Source organism: Populus euphratica, unplaced genomic scaffold (genome assembly GCF_000495115.2).
Source record: "Populus euphratica unplaced genomic scaffold, PopEup_1.0 scaffold5.1, whole genome shotgun sequence".
Lineage (NCBI taxonomy): Eukaryota > Viridiplantae > Streptophyta > Magnoliopsida > Malpighiales > Salicaceae > Populus > Populus euphratica.
The window spans coordinates 2,163,949-2,182,551 of record NW_011499848.1 but is presented as its reverse complement, the minus strand read 5'-3'; the positions used below and the strand labels follow the sequence as shown (position 1 = coordinate 2,182,551).

General features: G+C 34.7%; 3 protein-coding genes across 3 annotated transcripts; 2 read left to right on the top strand and 1 right to left on the bottom strand.

Annotated features, from left to right (window-relative positions):
• The first annotated feature begins 6,827 nt into the window (after nt 1-6,827).
• On the top strand, nt 6,828-12,221 carry TADA (tRNA arginine adenosine deaminase). The gene is given in 6 exon segments (XM_011010568.1): nt 6,828-7,084; nt 7,086-8,148; nt 8,151-10,626; nt 10,707-10,794; nt 11,065-11,192; nt 11,849-12,221. Coding segments are annotated over 6 exon segments (4,074 nt in total). The 5' UTR covers nt 6,828-7,039; the 3' UTR covers nt 12,123-12,221.
• Nucleotides 12,222-13,191: 970 nt separating this feature from the next.
• Nucleotides 13,192-14,636, top strand: AGP19 (arabinogalactan protein 19). Its single transcript, XM_011010545.1, has 2 exons — nt 13,192-14,209; nt 14,348-14,636. The coding sequence occupies exons 1-2, from the start codon at nt 13,583-13,585 to the stop codon at nt 14,450-14,452; spliced, it is 732 nt and encodes a 243-aa protein (XP_011008847.1). The 5' UTR covers nt 13,192-13,582; the 3' UTR covers nt 14,453-14,636.
• LOC105114124 (Zim17-type zinc finger protein) lies at nt 14,508-17,038 on the bottom strand. The gene is made up of 4 exons (XM_011010557.1): nt 16,823-17,038; nt 16,578-16,701; nt 16,156-16,287; nt 14,508-14,800 (listed from the first exon to the last, which is right to left on the bottom strand). Exons 1-4 carry the CDS (start codon nt 16,972-16,974, stop codon nt 14,693-14,695), a joined length of 516 nt encoding a protein of 171 aa, XP_011008859.1. The 5' UTR covers nt 16,975-17,038; the 3' UTR covers nt 14,508-14,692.
• Nucleotides 17,039-18,603: the final 1,565 nt, after the last annotated feature.

Sequence of the window (18,603 nt, the reverse complement as noted above, 5' to 3'; positions counted from 1 at the left end):
TTAAATCTAAATTCATCACTGATTCATGACTTGGTCCTTCGATCCTTTCTGTGCTATATAATTATCCGGGGCGAATAAATTAGTTTGTTGTATAGATACCAAATCATGCCATTTTTAGTTCACATGAATAAGTCCATCCATGTTTTGTTGGAATAGTCGTTAAGCGTCTATATTGACCGTGTTGTTTGTTAACTGGATGAAAGGTTATCTTCATCCTTGGACCTTGACTTGTCATCAAACTTGGACTCGTCAACCATTCTAGAGTGTCTCGTACGACGTCGTACAAAACTATACATAGAAATTGTGCTGGTATGGTCAACGGAGCGTGACACCAGTTTTCTGGGAATTGTTTGAAGTTACCGTCTCATTTGGGAGAATTATCTAGAAAGACAACGACGAGCCTGAAAATAAAAAATGCAATGATAAAAAGGGACTTTGTATTTATCAATAAATTATTCGAATGTATATGGTGCTAATATCGATCCCATGCACAGCACATTCCATTTCTATGGCTCTTTTAAAAGTGCTAGCATTATCCGAGTCCGGGGCAACGAGATATTAGAGTAAATCACAATTTCATGAGAGCGGTCACCAAAAGCTAAGGACTAGACTGTATATTTTTAGGCATGAAGGACTAAGGTAAGATCATGTTCAAATACAAGGACTAAGAAATAAATTACTTTGATATTTTCATTGCATTGGTATTAATGTTTTTGATCGGGACGGGTAGGCTGCGGCAATCTTCATGATTACAAACGTGTGGATTAATCCGATTAAAAAGATTGACCTTTATTTTTCAAAATGGCTAATATTCTTCTTAACAAATGTGCTGTTTTTAAAAGAAGAATAATCGTGAGAAACAAAGTGATCATGCATCGTGATTGGTCAATTAAATGAAACTTAATTTGCAGAATGATACTCTTTCGATATAATTATGGTTATTTTTTAAATAATTTTTATTTTAAAATTTTTATTAATAATTTTTTTATTTTTAAAAAATTATTTTTAATATTAGCACATCAAAATGATATGAAAACATTAAAAATATATTAATTTGAAATAAAAAAAATTTAATTTTTTTTAAAAAATACTTTTTAAATACAAAAACAAACAGGTTTATTAGTTTATTTTTTTTTTATTCAAGTTCCAGATAGTTATTTGAAGCCGGTAAGAATTTTTTTTTTTTTAAATCAGGATTATCCAAATAAATTTGAGTAATAAATTCTTAAAGTTCTAAAAAAAAGATAATACAGGAATAACAAAAAAATTCAAGTTGCCCAAATTATATTTTTTTTGTCTATATATATATATATTTAAACTAATAGACTTGTGATCTTCCTCTAACCTAATTTTGTATAGTCCAAACTTTGTTAGAGCCTATTCTTATCTTGTTAATTAAAATTTTTAAAGGAATTTTGGGTAAGAAATAATATCTGGTAAAATAGCTATTTTAAACCGGAATGCACGATCACCCTAATAAGCAGAGAGAATGGATTAAAAACACAATAACAAGGAAGATAAAGAGAACCGACTGCAGACAGAGTAGCAAGTAAAAGAAAAAATAAAACAAAACTAGCCCACGCAGAAAATGTGTTTAATTACCTTATTATTTGTAAATTCTTATTTGCATTATATATATAAACTCCTTTGAATTAGTAGATAACACCAGGGCTTTTTTATCCCAGGTGCCCTAGGTCACGGAATGACCTAGTTTCATGCATTTTGAGAACATCAATCAGCCAAATGTTCTTGAAATATATTTCGTCATCAAACGAAAATTAACAAGAATTAATGGTGTATGCAGACACTACATGTATGTGTGTGTTTTAGCTGTAGCTAGTGACGAAGCCACATTTTTTATATAATGGAAATTTACCGTCTTAAACTCTGGAATTAAAGTCTTAGAATGAGCTAGAATTACTTACACCGAGTAACATTACTATCTACCTTGATTGATAACAAAATATATTTAGCATTGCAATCCAATTAAATTAATTCTTTAATTATTCACAATTTATATTACGTGTATAACTGGTAAATTAATATATTCAATCATTTTTGGAATATTTCGTTCTTACTTTCATTTATACTTTATGCAATTAAGAAAGATCGCTAATTGTCAATTAGAAACCTATCGATTGTGTAATGGAGCTTTAAATTGATTTTTATAATTTATAAAAATTGTTTTGGGAATGTTTGATATATATATTTTCTATTAATGATACTGTTGACTACAATGCTGTTTTGTTGCTACTTATTTATTTTAAATAATACTATATATCTCTGGAAATATTAATGGAATATTATCATTAAAAAAACTATAGTGCTGGATTATTCTTTCTCCCTTCGCGACTATTGTCACCTTCTATTAAAATTATAGCTTCGTCACTGGATGAGTGCTTATAAGGTGTTTAGAATTCAAATTCACAACAGTATCCAACCTGTGACCATGACGAGTGTTTTTTTTTTTTCTAGTTTAATTAATATCCCTGCAAGGCTATGAAGGAACTATCAATATTCAGGCTGAAGTTATCAATGCCATAGCGTCACAGAGTTAAGAAAAACCAACAATATCACACCAATTTCAACTTACACGATAAGAAAGACTTTATATTGGATGATTTAACAGTGAAAATGGCTCACTTCTTAATTTGTCAATCTTTCTCCACGACTTTTCCTATTACTAGCAGATAATACTAATGTTGAATACCAACACATGAAAGTTGGTGAAAGGAATTTCACATAAATGAAGCCGGTTTCAACATCAAATGACACCCGCCAAAGGCTTCTCATGGCGGGGGACTTCGTTTAGATGAGTTGCGTTTATGGCTTAACCAAAACACGCCATGACTATAGGCATAAAAAAAGAAAAAAAAATGCGGCATTGCTTTTCCTTCTTCTCATTGTTTCCTTCTTTTCTTTTGAAGTAATCGCTTGTTAAAGAATTAATTTAATTATATTTAATATATAATTTATATTATTATTTAACATATCTCTTAAGTAAATTTTTTTTGAATTTAAAATTTATATAAACTCATAATATTTTGTATTTTATTTTTTATCAAATAAAAAATATTGATGAGATTTAAATTTGTGATCGCTTGATTGTAAAGGCTTCGATACTATATCAAAAAATCAATTTAACCCCAAAACTTAAATTATTATATAAAATTTAAATATAAAATTTAAATTATTTTTTAATAATCTCCAACACATCATGGATAAAATCCCAATCACAAATCCAGCTGATGCGGCAGTTGCTAAGGAAAATTAAACTGATCTTGCTTTCATCATGATTGAGGTTAATTTCAAAATACAAAACATTAGAACGTGTGTGTGAATATATATATATATATATATATATATAAACTAGAATTCTTCATTAATCAAAAGCAACCAATACAGAAAGATCCAGCCAGTTTAGCCACCAAGACTTATACATGCCCTCCCATGAGATTTTATGTACATTATGTGTGTGCAAGGTTTCTGTATATTATGAGTTTTATTACTATTCATAATGCTGGCCAAGGAATAATGGAGACGTCGAAGAGGACTGAAGAATTTTGAGGACCTATACTCAATCATTCATACGAGCGCGTCAACGCCTGAGAGTTCAAGCCATTGTAACCCCCTTATCCTTGGATTAATTGATTTTATCATTCAAATAGTATATCTACTTAATTTATACTTTCATTAATAATGTTGTTGTTACTCACCCATACATATTCAAATAGTATATCTACTTAATTTATACTATCATTAATAATGTTGTTGTCACTCACCCATACATACATACATGCATGCATGCATACAGGTTCGAGTCTGTCTTTTGATTTCTCAAGAAAACAAAGCATGTTGACTGATGTGTAGTAAAACTATTTGTGCCACGTGAAATTCATGTCTTTGTGCTTAAAAAGAAATACATGTTGTTTATGCCAGGGCTTCATTAATTATAGGAGCTTACTAATCTTCTTTTGACCAATATAAAAGACCAGCTGATACATTAAGATGTGCCTTAATTAATGAAGAGGACCGTGCGGAAAAAGAAGAATGAGCTCTCAATCTAGAGATGTTTAAATCCAATATTTTATGCGCAACACAGCCAAGTTCCGACAAGTGCACACTGCCATTAACAGGAGTTTCATCATTTAGGTTTATTGAGGTTTTTAGCCTCATATTTTTTTCAATTGTTACTATTCTAATCACGAATTAATATTGTTTATTGAAATAATTTATTTTTTATGAATAACTTATAAATAATCAAGTTATAAACAAGGTTGATGAATCTTTTTGACTCGAAACGTCTGTTTGGCTAAAGAAAAATAGTACAAGTTAAGATTGAGAACTAATAATTTAATTTTTATTAAAGTAGAGTTTTAATTTAATTTTATAATGATTTTTAAGATAAGCTAAACATTGTTTATAACCAAATATATTCATAACTTTTGTCCAAGTCAAGAGTTCAATCAATCTACAAAATCGAAACATAATCACCAGAATAAAGGGTTGCCGCTAGCTGATCATCTTACTTAACAGATGATAAACAGAGTCTTTTTTGGCAACGTCAATTGCGTTTCCACGGACAAATGAATAATAATTAATGAATTATGTCAATTGTGAGTGCTCTGAATTGGGATTCAAGAGAGAATCTACGTCGAAGGTGCTTGTTAGCCATAGCCACCATGCATGGCTTTTTCCACGGGCATCACGCTGGATTTGAAGTTATCAAACAGAATTGCTGACTTTTTATTAGGCACAGAGAAATTAGGTATCCAGTGATGAATAATCAATCGATTAAATTTAATTTATATCTAGATTGCCACTACTGTACAGGACTATATTTTTTGAAAAATCAATTTCATTGGTAGAATTTAAAAGTAGGTTATTTTTTAAAAATTATTTTTAATATCAGTATATTAAAATAATTTAAAAATATTAAAAATATATTAATTTAAAATAAAAAATAAAATTCTTTTAAATTGTTTCAAAAACAAACAAGCCAGATTCTTTTTTGAAAAATCATAGCGAAGATCATTGGCACCTTGCTAATTTCAAGCCATTGGGATTTTATGTTTTTATCTTAAAAGAAAGAGAAAATGTCATTGAGTATACTCTCATAACACATGTATAATATTAATCTACAGCGATAAATTATCAAAATTATTATTTTTATTATCTCTATTCTTTATTATCTAGTCATGAAAAAGGGTTGAGCTCCTCTTAATGATATTGTTATCTAAATCCCATGTACAGTTAAAATAACAAGAGTACACAATCTTGTAATTTATTTTGCAAGCAGCATACTTTTCATAATTGGATGTTGATTCATTTCATTGGTGAGTTTCTTTTGACATTATCATCTCCAATTAAAATTTAACAAAATATTTTAATAAATATTTTTTTAATAAATATATCTCTTTTGTTTATTTACTTGCCTGTATTTTTAAGGAGGATTGATAGTGTAGCCATCGTTAGTTAATCCTGGAGTATTATAAACTTTTTCCAACTTATATAACATTATTTATAGTATAAATTAAAAGAGATTGTGTATTGTACACTATATTATAAAATAATATTCATTTTAATATTCTTTCTTTCTAAATTTATTTTTTTCTAATTTTATATTTTAATATTTAATTTATTAAAGATTATGCTTCATAATTTATCTTGATTTGTTTTATACGTTGTTAGCTTGATCTCATGACCTGTGTCTCTGGTTTGATGGGTTGACTCAATTTTTTTTTAATTGATATTTTTTTTCAATTTAATTATTTAGCATTGAGTTGATTGTATATTAGACTTTATAATTTATCTTGATTTATTTTCTACAAGGTTATATCGGTCTCATGGCTTGAGTTATGAGTTTGACGAATTAATCCAATTAATTCAAGTTTTTATAATTTTTTTTCCTTGATTTTTTTTCTATTTTATCTTTTAGCATTATGTTGATTATAAACTAGGATTCATGCTTTATTTTGGTTTACTTTCTATAAAATTATCTTGGTCTTGTGATTCAAGTCATGTGTTTTGTGGGCTATCCTTTGTAGACTTATGTTGTTTTATCGTGTTATGTTTTTTATTTTTATTTTCAACCTTTAATATTGGATCTATTGAAAATTAAAATTCATAATTTTTTTTTATTTACTTTTTACAGAGTTATTTGAGTTTTATAACTTTAGTCGCGGGTTTGACATGTTAATCTAAATTGACTTATATCATTTTTTTATTTATTTTTTACGAGGTTATCTTAATCTCATGACATGGGTTACAAGTTGACAGGCAAACTCAAGTATTTTTTTATTATTGTTTTTCAATTTCATTCTTTAACATTGAATTGATTGAGAATTGTGTTTCACAATTTATTTTGATTTGCTTTATATGAGATTAAATTGAGTTGACTCAGATCGATCTAATATATTTTCATTTAAATATTATTTTTTTATAAATATTTTTAAAATTTTTTGTGACTTAAACTATATTTTTAGATTGTCTCGGTTGCTTTTGGATTCATCAAGTCGATCAGGATATATTGAATTCATCTCCATGCAATTAATTTTTTTATACTAGAACAATATTGATAATAATTAAATATTTTTTTATATTAAAAAATTTAATTTAACTCACAATATAAGGCAGATAATCTAGTATTTAATAAAAAGGAATTTAATTCGGCAAGTAAAAGCACAGAAACTCAGTCTTTATACTGGGTTGGATGGACTGGACTTCTTAAGAAGACAATTCCAGATCAGAGCCCAATTAGTATTACATTGAAAGCCCAATAGTGCTCGGCTAAGTGCAACCACATGAAAGGCCAGCAGCCCAGTTTGTTTCACTTTTTATAGGCGACCGAGTTAAGCCAAACCAGAGAGAGTCAACTCATCCGATTCAAAACCACTAGCTCTCTCTCAACCGAAAGTAGAAATCATGAAACCAGTTCCAAAACAGAACACCTCACATGGTTTCACTCCCAGTTTCAGCTTAAAAAACTCCACAAAATCCATTAAGGTAAGCCTCTCTCTATGACATTGGAAAAGAAAAGATGCACGACACTTACAGTAGTTTAGCTTCTTTGTCTCTTGGAACGAAAGGGCCCACTTTCATTTTCTTTTAATGAATACTCTAACTCATTAAATGAAGGAAACCCATTTTTATTACAATCTTTTTCTTCATCATGTGGTTCTTGTTGTGCATCGTCATCATTCACTACTACTGCTACTTTACATAGAGTGCCAATAAACCCAGGTTTGTTTTCTGGGTTGAGGCAAGGTAGTCTTATTCAATGTTCAGCTTCTAGAAGGTTGATCTTGGATGGGATGGGTAGGGATTATTACCGCGTCCCGGATTATGGTGGTGATCATGATTGTTCTTTTAAGGAGAATAATGGGAGTGAGAAAATTCTCAGGAGAAGGAAGGGAGGGATTGGAGGGGTAAGATTGCGCGGAAGGCGATGTTTTAGTGGGGTTAATGATGCAGAGACTGTGATTAGTTTGTTGAGCGAGGAAGTGAGTGGACAGTGTTTAGGTGACGGGGAGAGAAATTGGGGTTTGTCGAAGAGAGTGGAAATGGTGAAGAGGGGGAATCACAGTGGTGGAACTCGCAAGGGGAGGAGGAGGAAGAAGAATGTTGGGCTCAGTTCATTGGAGAGTGATGCAAAATGTGAATTTGAGTCAGCTAAAGTTGAGTTGAGGAAGGAAGAGTTTACAAGGAAGGAAGAGCTGGAAGACCAGAAAGAAAAGGAAGAAAAGAAAGCGGTTTCAAAAGGGGAGAATCACAGGGGAAGGATAGTGAGCTCTAGTTTTTCGTCATATTGTTCACTTTCTTCTGCAGGAGATTTTGAGAGAGACACGGAGTCTCAGGATGAATATGTTGATTGTCTCAAAGAATCATCAATTGGATACAGGAAGGAATTAAGAAGTGGAGAGGGTAGATCAGAGGGGCAAGTTGTGGAAGAGTTTGGGAGGCATAGAGATGGCACAGAGTGGAAGGGGGAGGTTCTGGAGGTGAGAACTAGTGCAAGAAGGACCGGTGTTGAGTGGGATCCGAGGAAGAAATCTGAGAAGAAACTTACTGAGATTGAAGAAGCACAATCAGAAAGAGAATCCTCACAAATGCAATCAAGAATGGCGAGAAACCATGAAAGTGAATACAGGAAGTATCAAGTTCTCATAACCAGATTGGCAATGAGGATGAGAAAAGTTTGGCGGTTAATTTGGAGAAAGAAACAGGAAAGCAATATTGTCAGATGGGGGGTCAAGTCAAAGAGCAATCTGAATTCAGAAGAAGTTACCAGGAAATTACCAATAAACAGGAGAGCAGTGGAAGAAGTGTTGAAAAAGCTTCCCAATCCCAAAAGCAGTTCAGTGGTAGAGAAGAAAATCTAGTGGATGCAAATTTGGTTTGGGAAGGAAGGGATGAACTTTATAAAAGAGTTGGTGAAACTGCTGCAAAAAACAATATAATAAGAGCCACTCACCAACTCATTGACACATCAACGACTGAGAATGCCAGTACTGAAAGAGTTTCAAATTTGCAGAGGCAATCTGAGTCTAGAATGAAGCTTCTGGTAGAAGATAGAGCTCTAGGATCATTTTATGAGACAAATGAGCAACAATTCCAAATGGGTAGGCAGACAAGTGGACAAGTTCAGTCAAGAAGAAGTTCACAACAGTTATCTAAAATATCAGAAGTTCATGACAGTAGTAACAAAAAGACTTCGATTCTACAATCAGAAACTAGAATGAAGCAGCAGGAGGTAAGTAAAAGTGTTGTTTCTAGATCAGGTACCGAAGCAAAAGAGCACCAGTCGCACACAGATCAAAAAGCTCTTCAGGGAACTGAATCCAGCAATGTATCTGGAGATGTTACAAATATATCTCTGGATGTCACCAATGTGTCAATGGTCCATGCAAGTGATATGACAATGGTCACCATTTTTGGCAGAACTTCTGGAAAGAGAGTTTTTGATCAGGAAAATGAATTGACATCAGCTGCGAAAGCCATTTGCAAGACAAGGGGGAGAGATGATAAAATTGAGCAAAATGTCACTCAGTTCAAATCTTCAAGTGAGGTTTGTAGGGCAACTAACAAATCAAGGCTTCATGAAACAACTTCACAGGAGGCCTTTGATTCTCAAGCATCTGCAAATACAGTTTCCCAAGTTGGAATTCAACAGGTTGATGTGGGGGAGGGGAATGAAAGAACATCACAGACAATAACAATGCCTCCCTCACCTCAGTTGTTAGATCGAGGTTCATTTCATATGAATCCATCTGGTTGTATCGCAATTCAAGAGGATTCCAGAGAATCTTTAGAAAGTGGCTCTAGTACTCTGCATAGAAATTCTGGAGGGAGAACTGCAGTTTTCCAAGAGGAAAAATATCGCGGAAATAAGAAAGATAAGATATATGGGGAGGCTTCAAATCTGACCTTAACTGAAGATGCTCTTGGTTCAGCTCATCGTTTAGAGGCGTCATCAATGCAGTTTGTTCGAGAGTTTGTCGAGAAAGCTAGGCATGAAGTGTTAACTTCTGAAATCCAAAAGGAGAAGACAGTTTCTGATACAAAGTTGGCATATGAAGTTGAGAAGCAGAGGCAAAAGAGTTCAAGTCAATATGATACTAAAGACTTACAGTTGAAGAGGCAGGACTCAATGCAGACATCTGGGGACTCTGGAGAGAAGGGTCCTTCAGATGAATTGTGGAATGTAACAAACCCATCTGTTCAGGAACCTCCAGAGACAGAAGCACCAGCAGCTAGCACAGCAATCAAGAGTATTGTTGTTAGGAGAACTGGAAGGTCCATGTGGAATATCATCTCAAATATAGTACGACTGCGCTGGGGTTCACATGCTGAAACCCCTAAATCAACTCGAAGATCAGGTGGAAAGAGTGTGTCAAATGATTCTGTTACTAGTGAAGCATGGTTTTTTGGCCATGAACCTGATGAAAACAGTGATAAGAATATGGAAAGGGAAAGAAAAAGTATGCCTAGGGAAGCTGCCTCTTCTCACCAGCTGCAACTAACAGAGACTTCTAGTCCAGATGTGGTAAAAGCATCTGGCACATTTGGATCAAAGAAAGTAATAAGACCACTTGAAGGAGACACTTCATCTCCTTCAATTACATTAAAAATTGGGTCCACGTCAAAAGGTATTTCCTTACCTTCTGAAGAGGAAAACCTTGGTTGTAGTCAAGATAGGAACAATTCTCAAGTTGCTACATCTAGCATGGAAGTAGGGGAATCATCACTGGTTTTATTGCCACCTTCTAGCATAAGTGGTCCCATTGTGGAAGAAAGTTTTGGTACTGCTAAAAATAATATTTCTGTTAGTGGCTCAATGGAGCTTATGGAGCGACCTGATAGTGAAAAGTTAATTGAAGTAGTAGGCTCTGAGGGGAAGGGTGTGGAGTTGAAACAAAGGAAGCTTCAACGAAATGAGCAAGTTGGGAGAGACATATTCAATGAATGGGAAGAGGCTTATTTATGTGAAAGTGAGCAGCGGAAAATTGATGAAATGTTTATGAGGGAAGCCCTGCAAGACGCCAAGAAGGCTGCCAATTCTTGGGAGGTGCCTGTTGGGGCCGTGATGGTGCATCATGGGAAGATTATTGCTCGTGGCTACAACCTGTAAGTTGTATTCACTTGTGAATAAAACCTTATACTGTGCTTCTTTATTTTGGGATTTTATGTGGAGATTTATATTTCAGCGTGGAGGAGTTACGAGACTCCACCGCCCATGCAGAAATGATTTGCATTAGGGAGGCATCAAATCAACTCCGGTCATGGAGGCTTTCGGTACTTTCTCTGTGTTTTGAAAGCTTTTATTTACTCCGTCAATTCTTTTGAAATAATCAATGTTATAAAGAAACCATAATTATTAATTAATGCATTCACTCTAAACTCTTCATTGACTATGTTTTACATACGAAAGGAAAAGATACAAAGAAAATTATATCTTATCAAATAAAAGCTGACTTTCAAAGTGGAAATCACTTTTCAAGGAACTGTTCTAACTCTGCTGATACTCACAGCGAGGGCTTAATGATTTGATGATTTGATTTGCAGGAGACTGCTCTTTATGTTACACTTGAACCATGTCCTATGTGTGCTGGAGCAATACTTCAAGCAAGAATAAATACTCTTGTATGGGGAGCTCCCAATAAGCTTCTTGGAGCTGATGGAAGCTGGATTATGTAAGCTCATCTTCCTTGAAATCTCATTGAAATGGGAGACTGGTCTTTTGTACATCTGACTATTATTTATGAAGAATCAAAGCCTTGTTCTTAAAGTGTTTTACTTGATAAAAATTATGAGTGCCAAATTCGTTTCAAAACAGAAAGGCCTTATTTGGTCCATCCTTGCTGAGACTGGTTAATGGTTATTAAAGTGATCTGACCATAAATTATGTCCCAATGGGAAAGGGTTAACATTGTCTTGCCATTACAATATGATTAGACTTAGATACACTTGGCACATTTTCTTCCTTTTGAATTGTTCCCCTATCCTGTTTCTGTCATCAATGTTCATAGTAATGCATCTGCGGATCAAAACATAATTAATAGAGCTCATTTATTAAATCAGTCATTTATTTCTTATTACAGTTGCATGTTTTTTTTATTGGGAAGAAAATGATAAGTTTCCATAGCCATTATCTTATTTTAGCTGAAATGGCTGCTGGTCACCACAAAGTATACAATCCCTGCTAGAATTGGTATTGGGGGGGTAGAGGATAGAACAAACCACCATTCACACTAGTTAGATTCAAGTTGATCAGGCATTCAGCCGACTCATAACAGAAATTTCCGAGGCTTGTGATTCCCAAAAGTTTCATTTGTGACAATACTTGCAGGCTTTTTCCTGATGGACGAGATGGAAATGGCTCAGAACTGGCAGATAAGCCAGCCGCTCCAGTCCATCCTTTCCATCCAAAGATGACAATCCGGCGAGGAATATTGGAATTGGAGTGTGCAGGTGTAATGCAGCAATTTTTCCAGCTTAGGAGAAGGAAAAAGGAGAAGAAAGAAGATTCCCCTCCTCAACCTTCATGTCTTCCCATAACAAACCCTCAATCTAAAATCCTCGGTAAGATGCAAGATATCTTCCATGCCATGTTCTGTTTGTAAGAGATGGTAGAACACCATCAACTAAGGTAATAAAAAACCTTCTGGAAACTGTATTATCTTTCAATCCAATTGAATATATATTTGGTGTCTTTATGAGAATATGAAATCCACAAACTTCAAATCGCCACGCCTAAAGGTGAAAAATGACTTGATAATAAAACCTTTTATTAACATTGAGAGATAATCAAATCATTGAAAATATTCACAGATATCAGTCAGGGCCCAGATATCTTGATTCCATGTGGGCCTGCGGTACCAGTTGTCATAGATCAGCTGTGGCAAACCACTGTAAAGTGTAAACCCTATGGAGTTATTATCTGTAATTGTAACTGCAGAAATTTTGCATTATGCAGCAGATGGTCTCAAGCCTGAACTTGTGGGTATGACAAGTATGACAATTGTCAGCTCCTGCATTGGGCATTATGCATTTAATTACGACTTTCCAAATTCGATAGGAGAGTGCTCCATATGCAATGCCTTGAGACTTAAGAGATTGTCAGCAACATTTGTTGCCGTGAACTAGCTATTGTCCTTAACTGAGGAGGCAAAATTTGTTTTTGTATTTGAAATTGTGCTTGGATGTATTTAGTTTTAAAAAATATTAAATTGATTTTAATTATTTATTTTCTGATGGTTTTGATGATATTAAAAATAAAAATCTGAAAAAAATAATTTTATTATATTTTCAAGTTAGAAATATTTTTTAAAAATACCATGTATTACAATATTAAGCACCAACAAAAAAAGAAAAGGAAAAAGAAAAAGAAAAGAAACCAGAAAAGGGAACCTGACCTTTCTTTCCTTAAATCGGACAGGGATTGCTTACCAATGTTTAGGTTGTGTTAGGATCGACATCGTGGTCTATGCTAAGTTGGTGGAAGGTTAGCCCGGATTGCCTCCCTCTCATTTCACTCAATCACTTGTCCAGCCATTTTGCCATATTTGCCACAACATTTCGATGATTGCGGAAATTTTGATCATAAAATATAAACTCGTGATTCAAGTTTCTGTTAGTTTCAAGGTTCTAGTAAAAAGCAAACGCATATTGCTTAATTACGACATCCCACCTTGAAGGAAAAAGAAACTCCAGAGCCTTCACTCTTCGTGCTCGGTTCTAAATGAGTTGAAAATGCATAGCAAAAAATCAAATACAGCACAACCATTGACAATCCTATCAACACAAATAACTGTATCAATATAGCTAAAACTTAAAGCAGTACATCTTTTTTCTTCAGCAAGATTTCTCAATTTTAGGTCCCAAATCTTGGTTGATAGGACCAGCCGATTGCAGAGCTGTCTGAATACGACATCACTCCAGATCATTAGAAGGGATGTAGCATTCAAATGAAGACAACATCTCTCCCTCTTAACATTCCACCAAACATTTACTAAATTTAAAAGCCTTTCCATAACTCTATATAACAATGTTACGTCTTCCTGTTAGTTCTCATCACAACTAAATGGCTTCGGTGCTCTGGGCTCTCATCTTGGCTTGTCTGAGTTTCCCACTAGCTATTACTGATGCCCAAACACCGGCTGCGTCGCCATCAACACCTACAACCACCACACCTCCACCCACAACCACACCAACCACTCCAACACAATCACCAGCAAGTGCAGTGACACCCCCACCTGCAACCACTCCTATATCATCACCATCCCCTAAAGTCGCACCAGCTACCACCCCAGTAGTTCCACCACCACAAAGTTCTCCAGCTGCCACTCCAATACCACCACCAGCACTGCCACCACCACCAGCTACACCACCACCTTCTTTACCACCACCACAAGTGTCACCAGCTCCAGCAACACCACCACCAGCACCATCACCAGCTAAGGAAGTACCTGCACCTGCACCAGCAACACCACCACCAGCACCTGTGCCAGCACCAGCTATTCCACCACCAGCCCCCTCACCATCATTAGTGCCTTCCCCAGCACCAGCTCCTGGAAAACACAAGAAGAAGAGAAAACACAAGCACAAGCACCATCATCATGCACCAGCTCCTGCACCAAACCCCCCCAGCCCCCCAGCCCCACCTACAGTGACAACAGCATCTGAGGACACAGCTCCGGCACCATCCCCAAACCCAGTACGTTTTTAAACAATTAAATTTATTTACTCTAAACCATTAACTGAATGCATTAATATTTCCATTTCAGAAAAGATTGTAATGAGTGTCAAATTGTTCTAAAGAATGTACCCTGCTTTTTCTAACGTGCAGAATGGAGGAAATACATTGTATCACCAGGAAGGAAGGGCAAGAATGTGGGCAGGGACAGTATTAACATTTGCCTCTCTGCTGGTTGTTACAGGCTACAGTTTCTAGAAACCTTACCAAGCCATGAAATTATTTTTATAATGAAAAGAGATTATTTTATATGTACAAAATAAGATTGGTATGGAATTCATATTATAGGAATTATAATGTAAAAGGCAAGCCAAGAAATTGTCAACATTTTTGTACATTTTCAGTCCCTCGAAGTATATAATAAAGACGAATCTTACAACCATGAACAAAACTATTCAAAAGAAGAAACAGAATAGAAAATTGATTCATTGTTTCTTATCAAACTTGATCTGCATTTGATTCTGCACTGATTTCCTCCCGCAAGTCATACTCAACTATAAGACCAAGATTATCAGCTAACTTGTGATACCTCTCACACCCTGCACACTACAAGAAGCACTAACTGCTGGTAAGATAAGCACTGAAGTTTTTATTTAAACTAGAAGGCAAAGCAGAAAAATTCACTACTTCATCCCAAATTAACATGCCCAGTCGACAATGTTTTTTTTAAGACATAAGATTCAACAAACTTTACAAACAGGAAATACTTATAAATTATCTTGCTAGTCTTTATTTTCGATTACATATGGATTTGTATCTGTAAATGAATATCTTGGCCATGAGCAATATATTTCAAATTGTACTACATAACCAGACAAACAACAATCCAGCATGAATTTCAACTACTCATTGCATATAAGCAGTAGCAGCAAGCTCAAGTTTGCCATATGCTCTTGCTAGCAGCATGATGTGCAAAAGAAGCTTGGTGTTTTTAAGCGTTCATAATAACCCAACCCTAAATGAGATAACCGTTGTAAGTGGTGAATTAATGAGTTAGTGCAGTGAAAAGATAATGATAATGTTTCAGGAAAAAATAAAATAAAAACCATCTGTAAGATTGGACACCTGAGGCATAATATGGGGAGCATTTGAAAATATCCATGGACAAAATTCTGGACACAGGTGGTGGCATATATAACACATCAATATAAAAACAAAAAACCAATCTACTTCAGATGCATTGTTTTGTATCAGAAACTGTTCTTCCTTGAAAACTATCTATAATTTTCTAAGGGAAAACTAAGGTTCTGCAAGCTTCCCCAAAAATGAATAAGAAGAAAATAACATTCATGAAACAATTCCCTAGGCAGAAATGAACCAATATGAATAACCATGTTCATTCCCATGAACAAATAAATATGGTTATTCAGGAAACAACCTCATGCAAAATGCTAAATAAGCTCCCAGGGAATGCACCAATCTATTCCGACAGTTGAAAAACAACCAGAGAAAAACCAGCGCTTTAACAGCCCCTTTTCATGCAGCATGCTATTATATAAGAATAATGTCTCATGGTATCAGGTTAATTTCTACTGAGAAATATTTTTGAAAACATGTTGATCACTAATAAAATTGACAACATTTCCTTACAAAAAGGCAATGGAATTTTAATTTTCTTGAGTGCTTCATATTCCTTTTAAGGCCCTCTATTTTCCTACTCTAATTCATATCATTTCTCTATGGAGCATCCACTTTGAAGATAAAGCATAAAAGGCTTGTATCAGAAGTTTTAGATTATACTTTTCCAAGAAAAAAGAAAAATCAGAATACTCTTTTATTTTTGTTGTTATTTTTTAAGTCAAAAGTACAGTACACCACATGATAAACATTAAATACTTACTGGTAAGAAACATATTACAAAAGAATTGTCATTCTAGCAGTCAAGAAGAACAGATGAGTACCTGCACAAAAACAAGTCCCCGTTCATAGGCTAAACGATTTATAAGCCTCTGGGACCTCTCGCCACACTCATTACAAGTAAATTGCACAAGCAAACTCCTCCTTGGCAGCTTTATGTCAATGGTTGCACTCTCCTAAAAGAACATGCATGAAAATAAAACAACTAAGAATTTTCTGTTTTCTCTTTTTTTTTGGTCAAAGCATCAAACTAATGCAAATTACTTATTAGTAAAATTGATTCCCTCTTCACATGCAAACACATATAATAAAAAACAAGGAAAACTGGGAAACAGAAAACGGGTAATGCATCATTAAGACCACAATTATTCACCAACAGTAAAAACCCAAATATTGCTCTTAACTTCAAACACAAATCTATCAAAACTAAAAGCAACCAACACTAACATTACCAAAAACCACATACCTCATTCAAATCATTTGATTCTACTTCGGGGTATGTCTCGGAATTGCCATCCACCAACCCAGAAACCACAAATAGCCTACGGGACCGTTTTGGTAATATTGCTTCTGTATGAGAGATTCTCAACCTGCCCAAAAAAAGGAAAGGAAAGGAAAAGAAAAACAACTAAAAGTTAAGGACTTGATCTTTAGTGTTCACTAGTACTAAAGTTTGAAACTTTAAAGAGAGACTTCATGAGAGAGCGTGACCTGGGATTTGTGGTGGAGAAAGAAATGGGTTGGTAAGAGTTGGGGAAGAGAAGGGGATTAATGGGTTTGCGTTTGGGATTTGGTTTCATACAAGTTATGGAGGGTAAGAAACTGCATTGAGAGAGGGCGGCAGCAGCAGGAGCAGCCGCCATGGTGGTTTGCTTTTTTGAATTCTGATACTATGTTGTCTCTATTTTAGTTATTTCAGGCTATATATATATACACGAACCCTTTCTGTTAGAAGGAGAGGATAATTCTTGTATGACATGTCGTTTTGTAATAATAGTAAAATTGTCGTTTAGCTGGCCCTTACATGCCATGGGGAAACGGTTGCGAAATCCATAGAACACCGAAAACTATTCAAGAAAAAAAATCCAAGAAATCAAATCTCAAAAGGCAGCATCTATGTGGATGCGCCCACTGCTGCCCGTAGGAGCTTGACCGCCGCATCATTAACACCCACAGCCCCCTCCTATCATAGATCGCAAAACGTACCAACGTCCATGAAACCATAACCCAGATTACAGATGGATGGCCATAGCGTTTATGACACAGATTTCTTTTGATGAGAGGAGATTTTTTGTTTTTGTTTGGTTTTTTAATAAGCCATGGGATTCATAAAAGGACGAAAGGAAAAACACACGGCGAATGCAGCAACGAGGAGTAGCGAAGACTACTCACAGCAGCAAAATAGTGCCAGAACAAAAAGGAGAAGGGTAAGAAGAGACACTCATCTGGACCATACCATGGCAGGATCTGAAATAAGTAAATTCAAAAACCCATCAACACGAGGGACTTTTTTTTTAATTATTATTATTATTATCCAGTCAACAAAGTGAAAGGATTAGACATTTTTAATCCCGTTTAAATTATGAAATCTGAAGACAAGACCATGAGGATTTTTTTGGGCATGTGAGTGAACAGAGTTCGGGTTTGTGCATTCATAATAGCCTGCCTCTCCCTCTGTTTATTTCCTTCATAAAGTTTTTGTGATTCAAAGTTGTAGAAGAAAGGAATGCATGCATATGTGGGTAGATGGTCTGCTCATAATCCATTAAATCGGTGTTTGAAAATACGTAAAAACAAACAAAAGATGTCAGAAACACAAACTTGTGATTGATCTTGAAAGTCAATTGAAGATTTGTTTTAGACAATGAAGGAAAGAACGAACGAACTTGTTTTCATTTGATGAGGACTCATGGGTGAGTAATATAGTATTTGTTCGGGATTATATGCCAGTGCCAGTCACTTCTTGTTTAAGCCTCGAAGCTTCCTTGTCTGAATGATCTTCCCAAAATTCCTATAAATTGTAGTCCCTGCCATTCTAACCATCTTGTTCTGGAAAATTGAATGCACCGATCCTAATCTCAGTGTAATGTTATTAGTTCATTTTTTTGGGATCAGCAAACGCCACTGAAGAAATGATGCCTGGGCTAACTGCATGGTACTAGTCTAGTATGAAGGTGTCCTTATGCTATAAAATATCGAAAATCAAAAGCTTAAATTAAATTATTGGATGAGATTACAAAAATAGCCTTATATTATACTTTAACTTCGCCTTTTAAATGAAATTTTTTTATTTGAAATTTGTACATGTTCATCATTCTTATGCTTAGTTTAAATTATTGGGTTAGGTTATGTTAACTCTTTAAGATACAATGGCATCTCAAGATGTTCATGTTATATGAGGTACCATTCAGAGCAGAATCTTCTTGTGCTAGCTAACACAGCAGGGCTTACCACCCCCATCTCTTTTTTTGAGCTTGTTTTCTTATTGAGAT

Coding starts and splice junctions, on each gene's coding strand:
- AGP19 (XM_011010545.1), top strand. CDS start 13,583: ATGGCTTCGGTGCTCTGGGCTCTCATCTTGGCTTGTCTGAGTTTCCCA. Junction 14,210..14,347: donor CAGCTCCGGCACCATCCCCA/AACCCAGTACGT, acceptor TCTAACGTGCAG/AATGGAGGAAATACATTGTA.
- LOC105114124 (XM_011010557.1), bottom strand. CDS start 16,974: ATGGCGGCTGCTCCTGCTGCTGCCGCCCTCTCTCAATGCAGTTTCTTA. Junction 16,288..16,577: donor AATCAAATGATTTGAATGAG/GTATGTGGTTTT, acceptor ATGTTCTTTTAG/GAGAGTGCAACCATTGACAT. Junction 14,801..16,155: donor GGGGACTTGTTTTTGTGCAG/GTACTCATCTGT, acceptor TGCTTCTTGTAG/TGTGCAGGGTGTGAGAGGTA.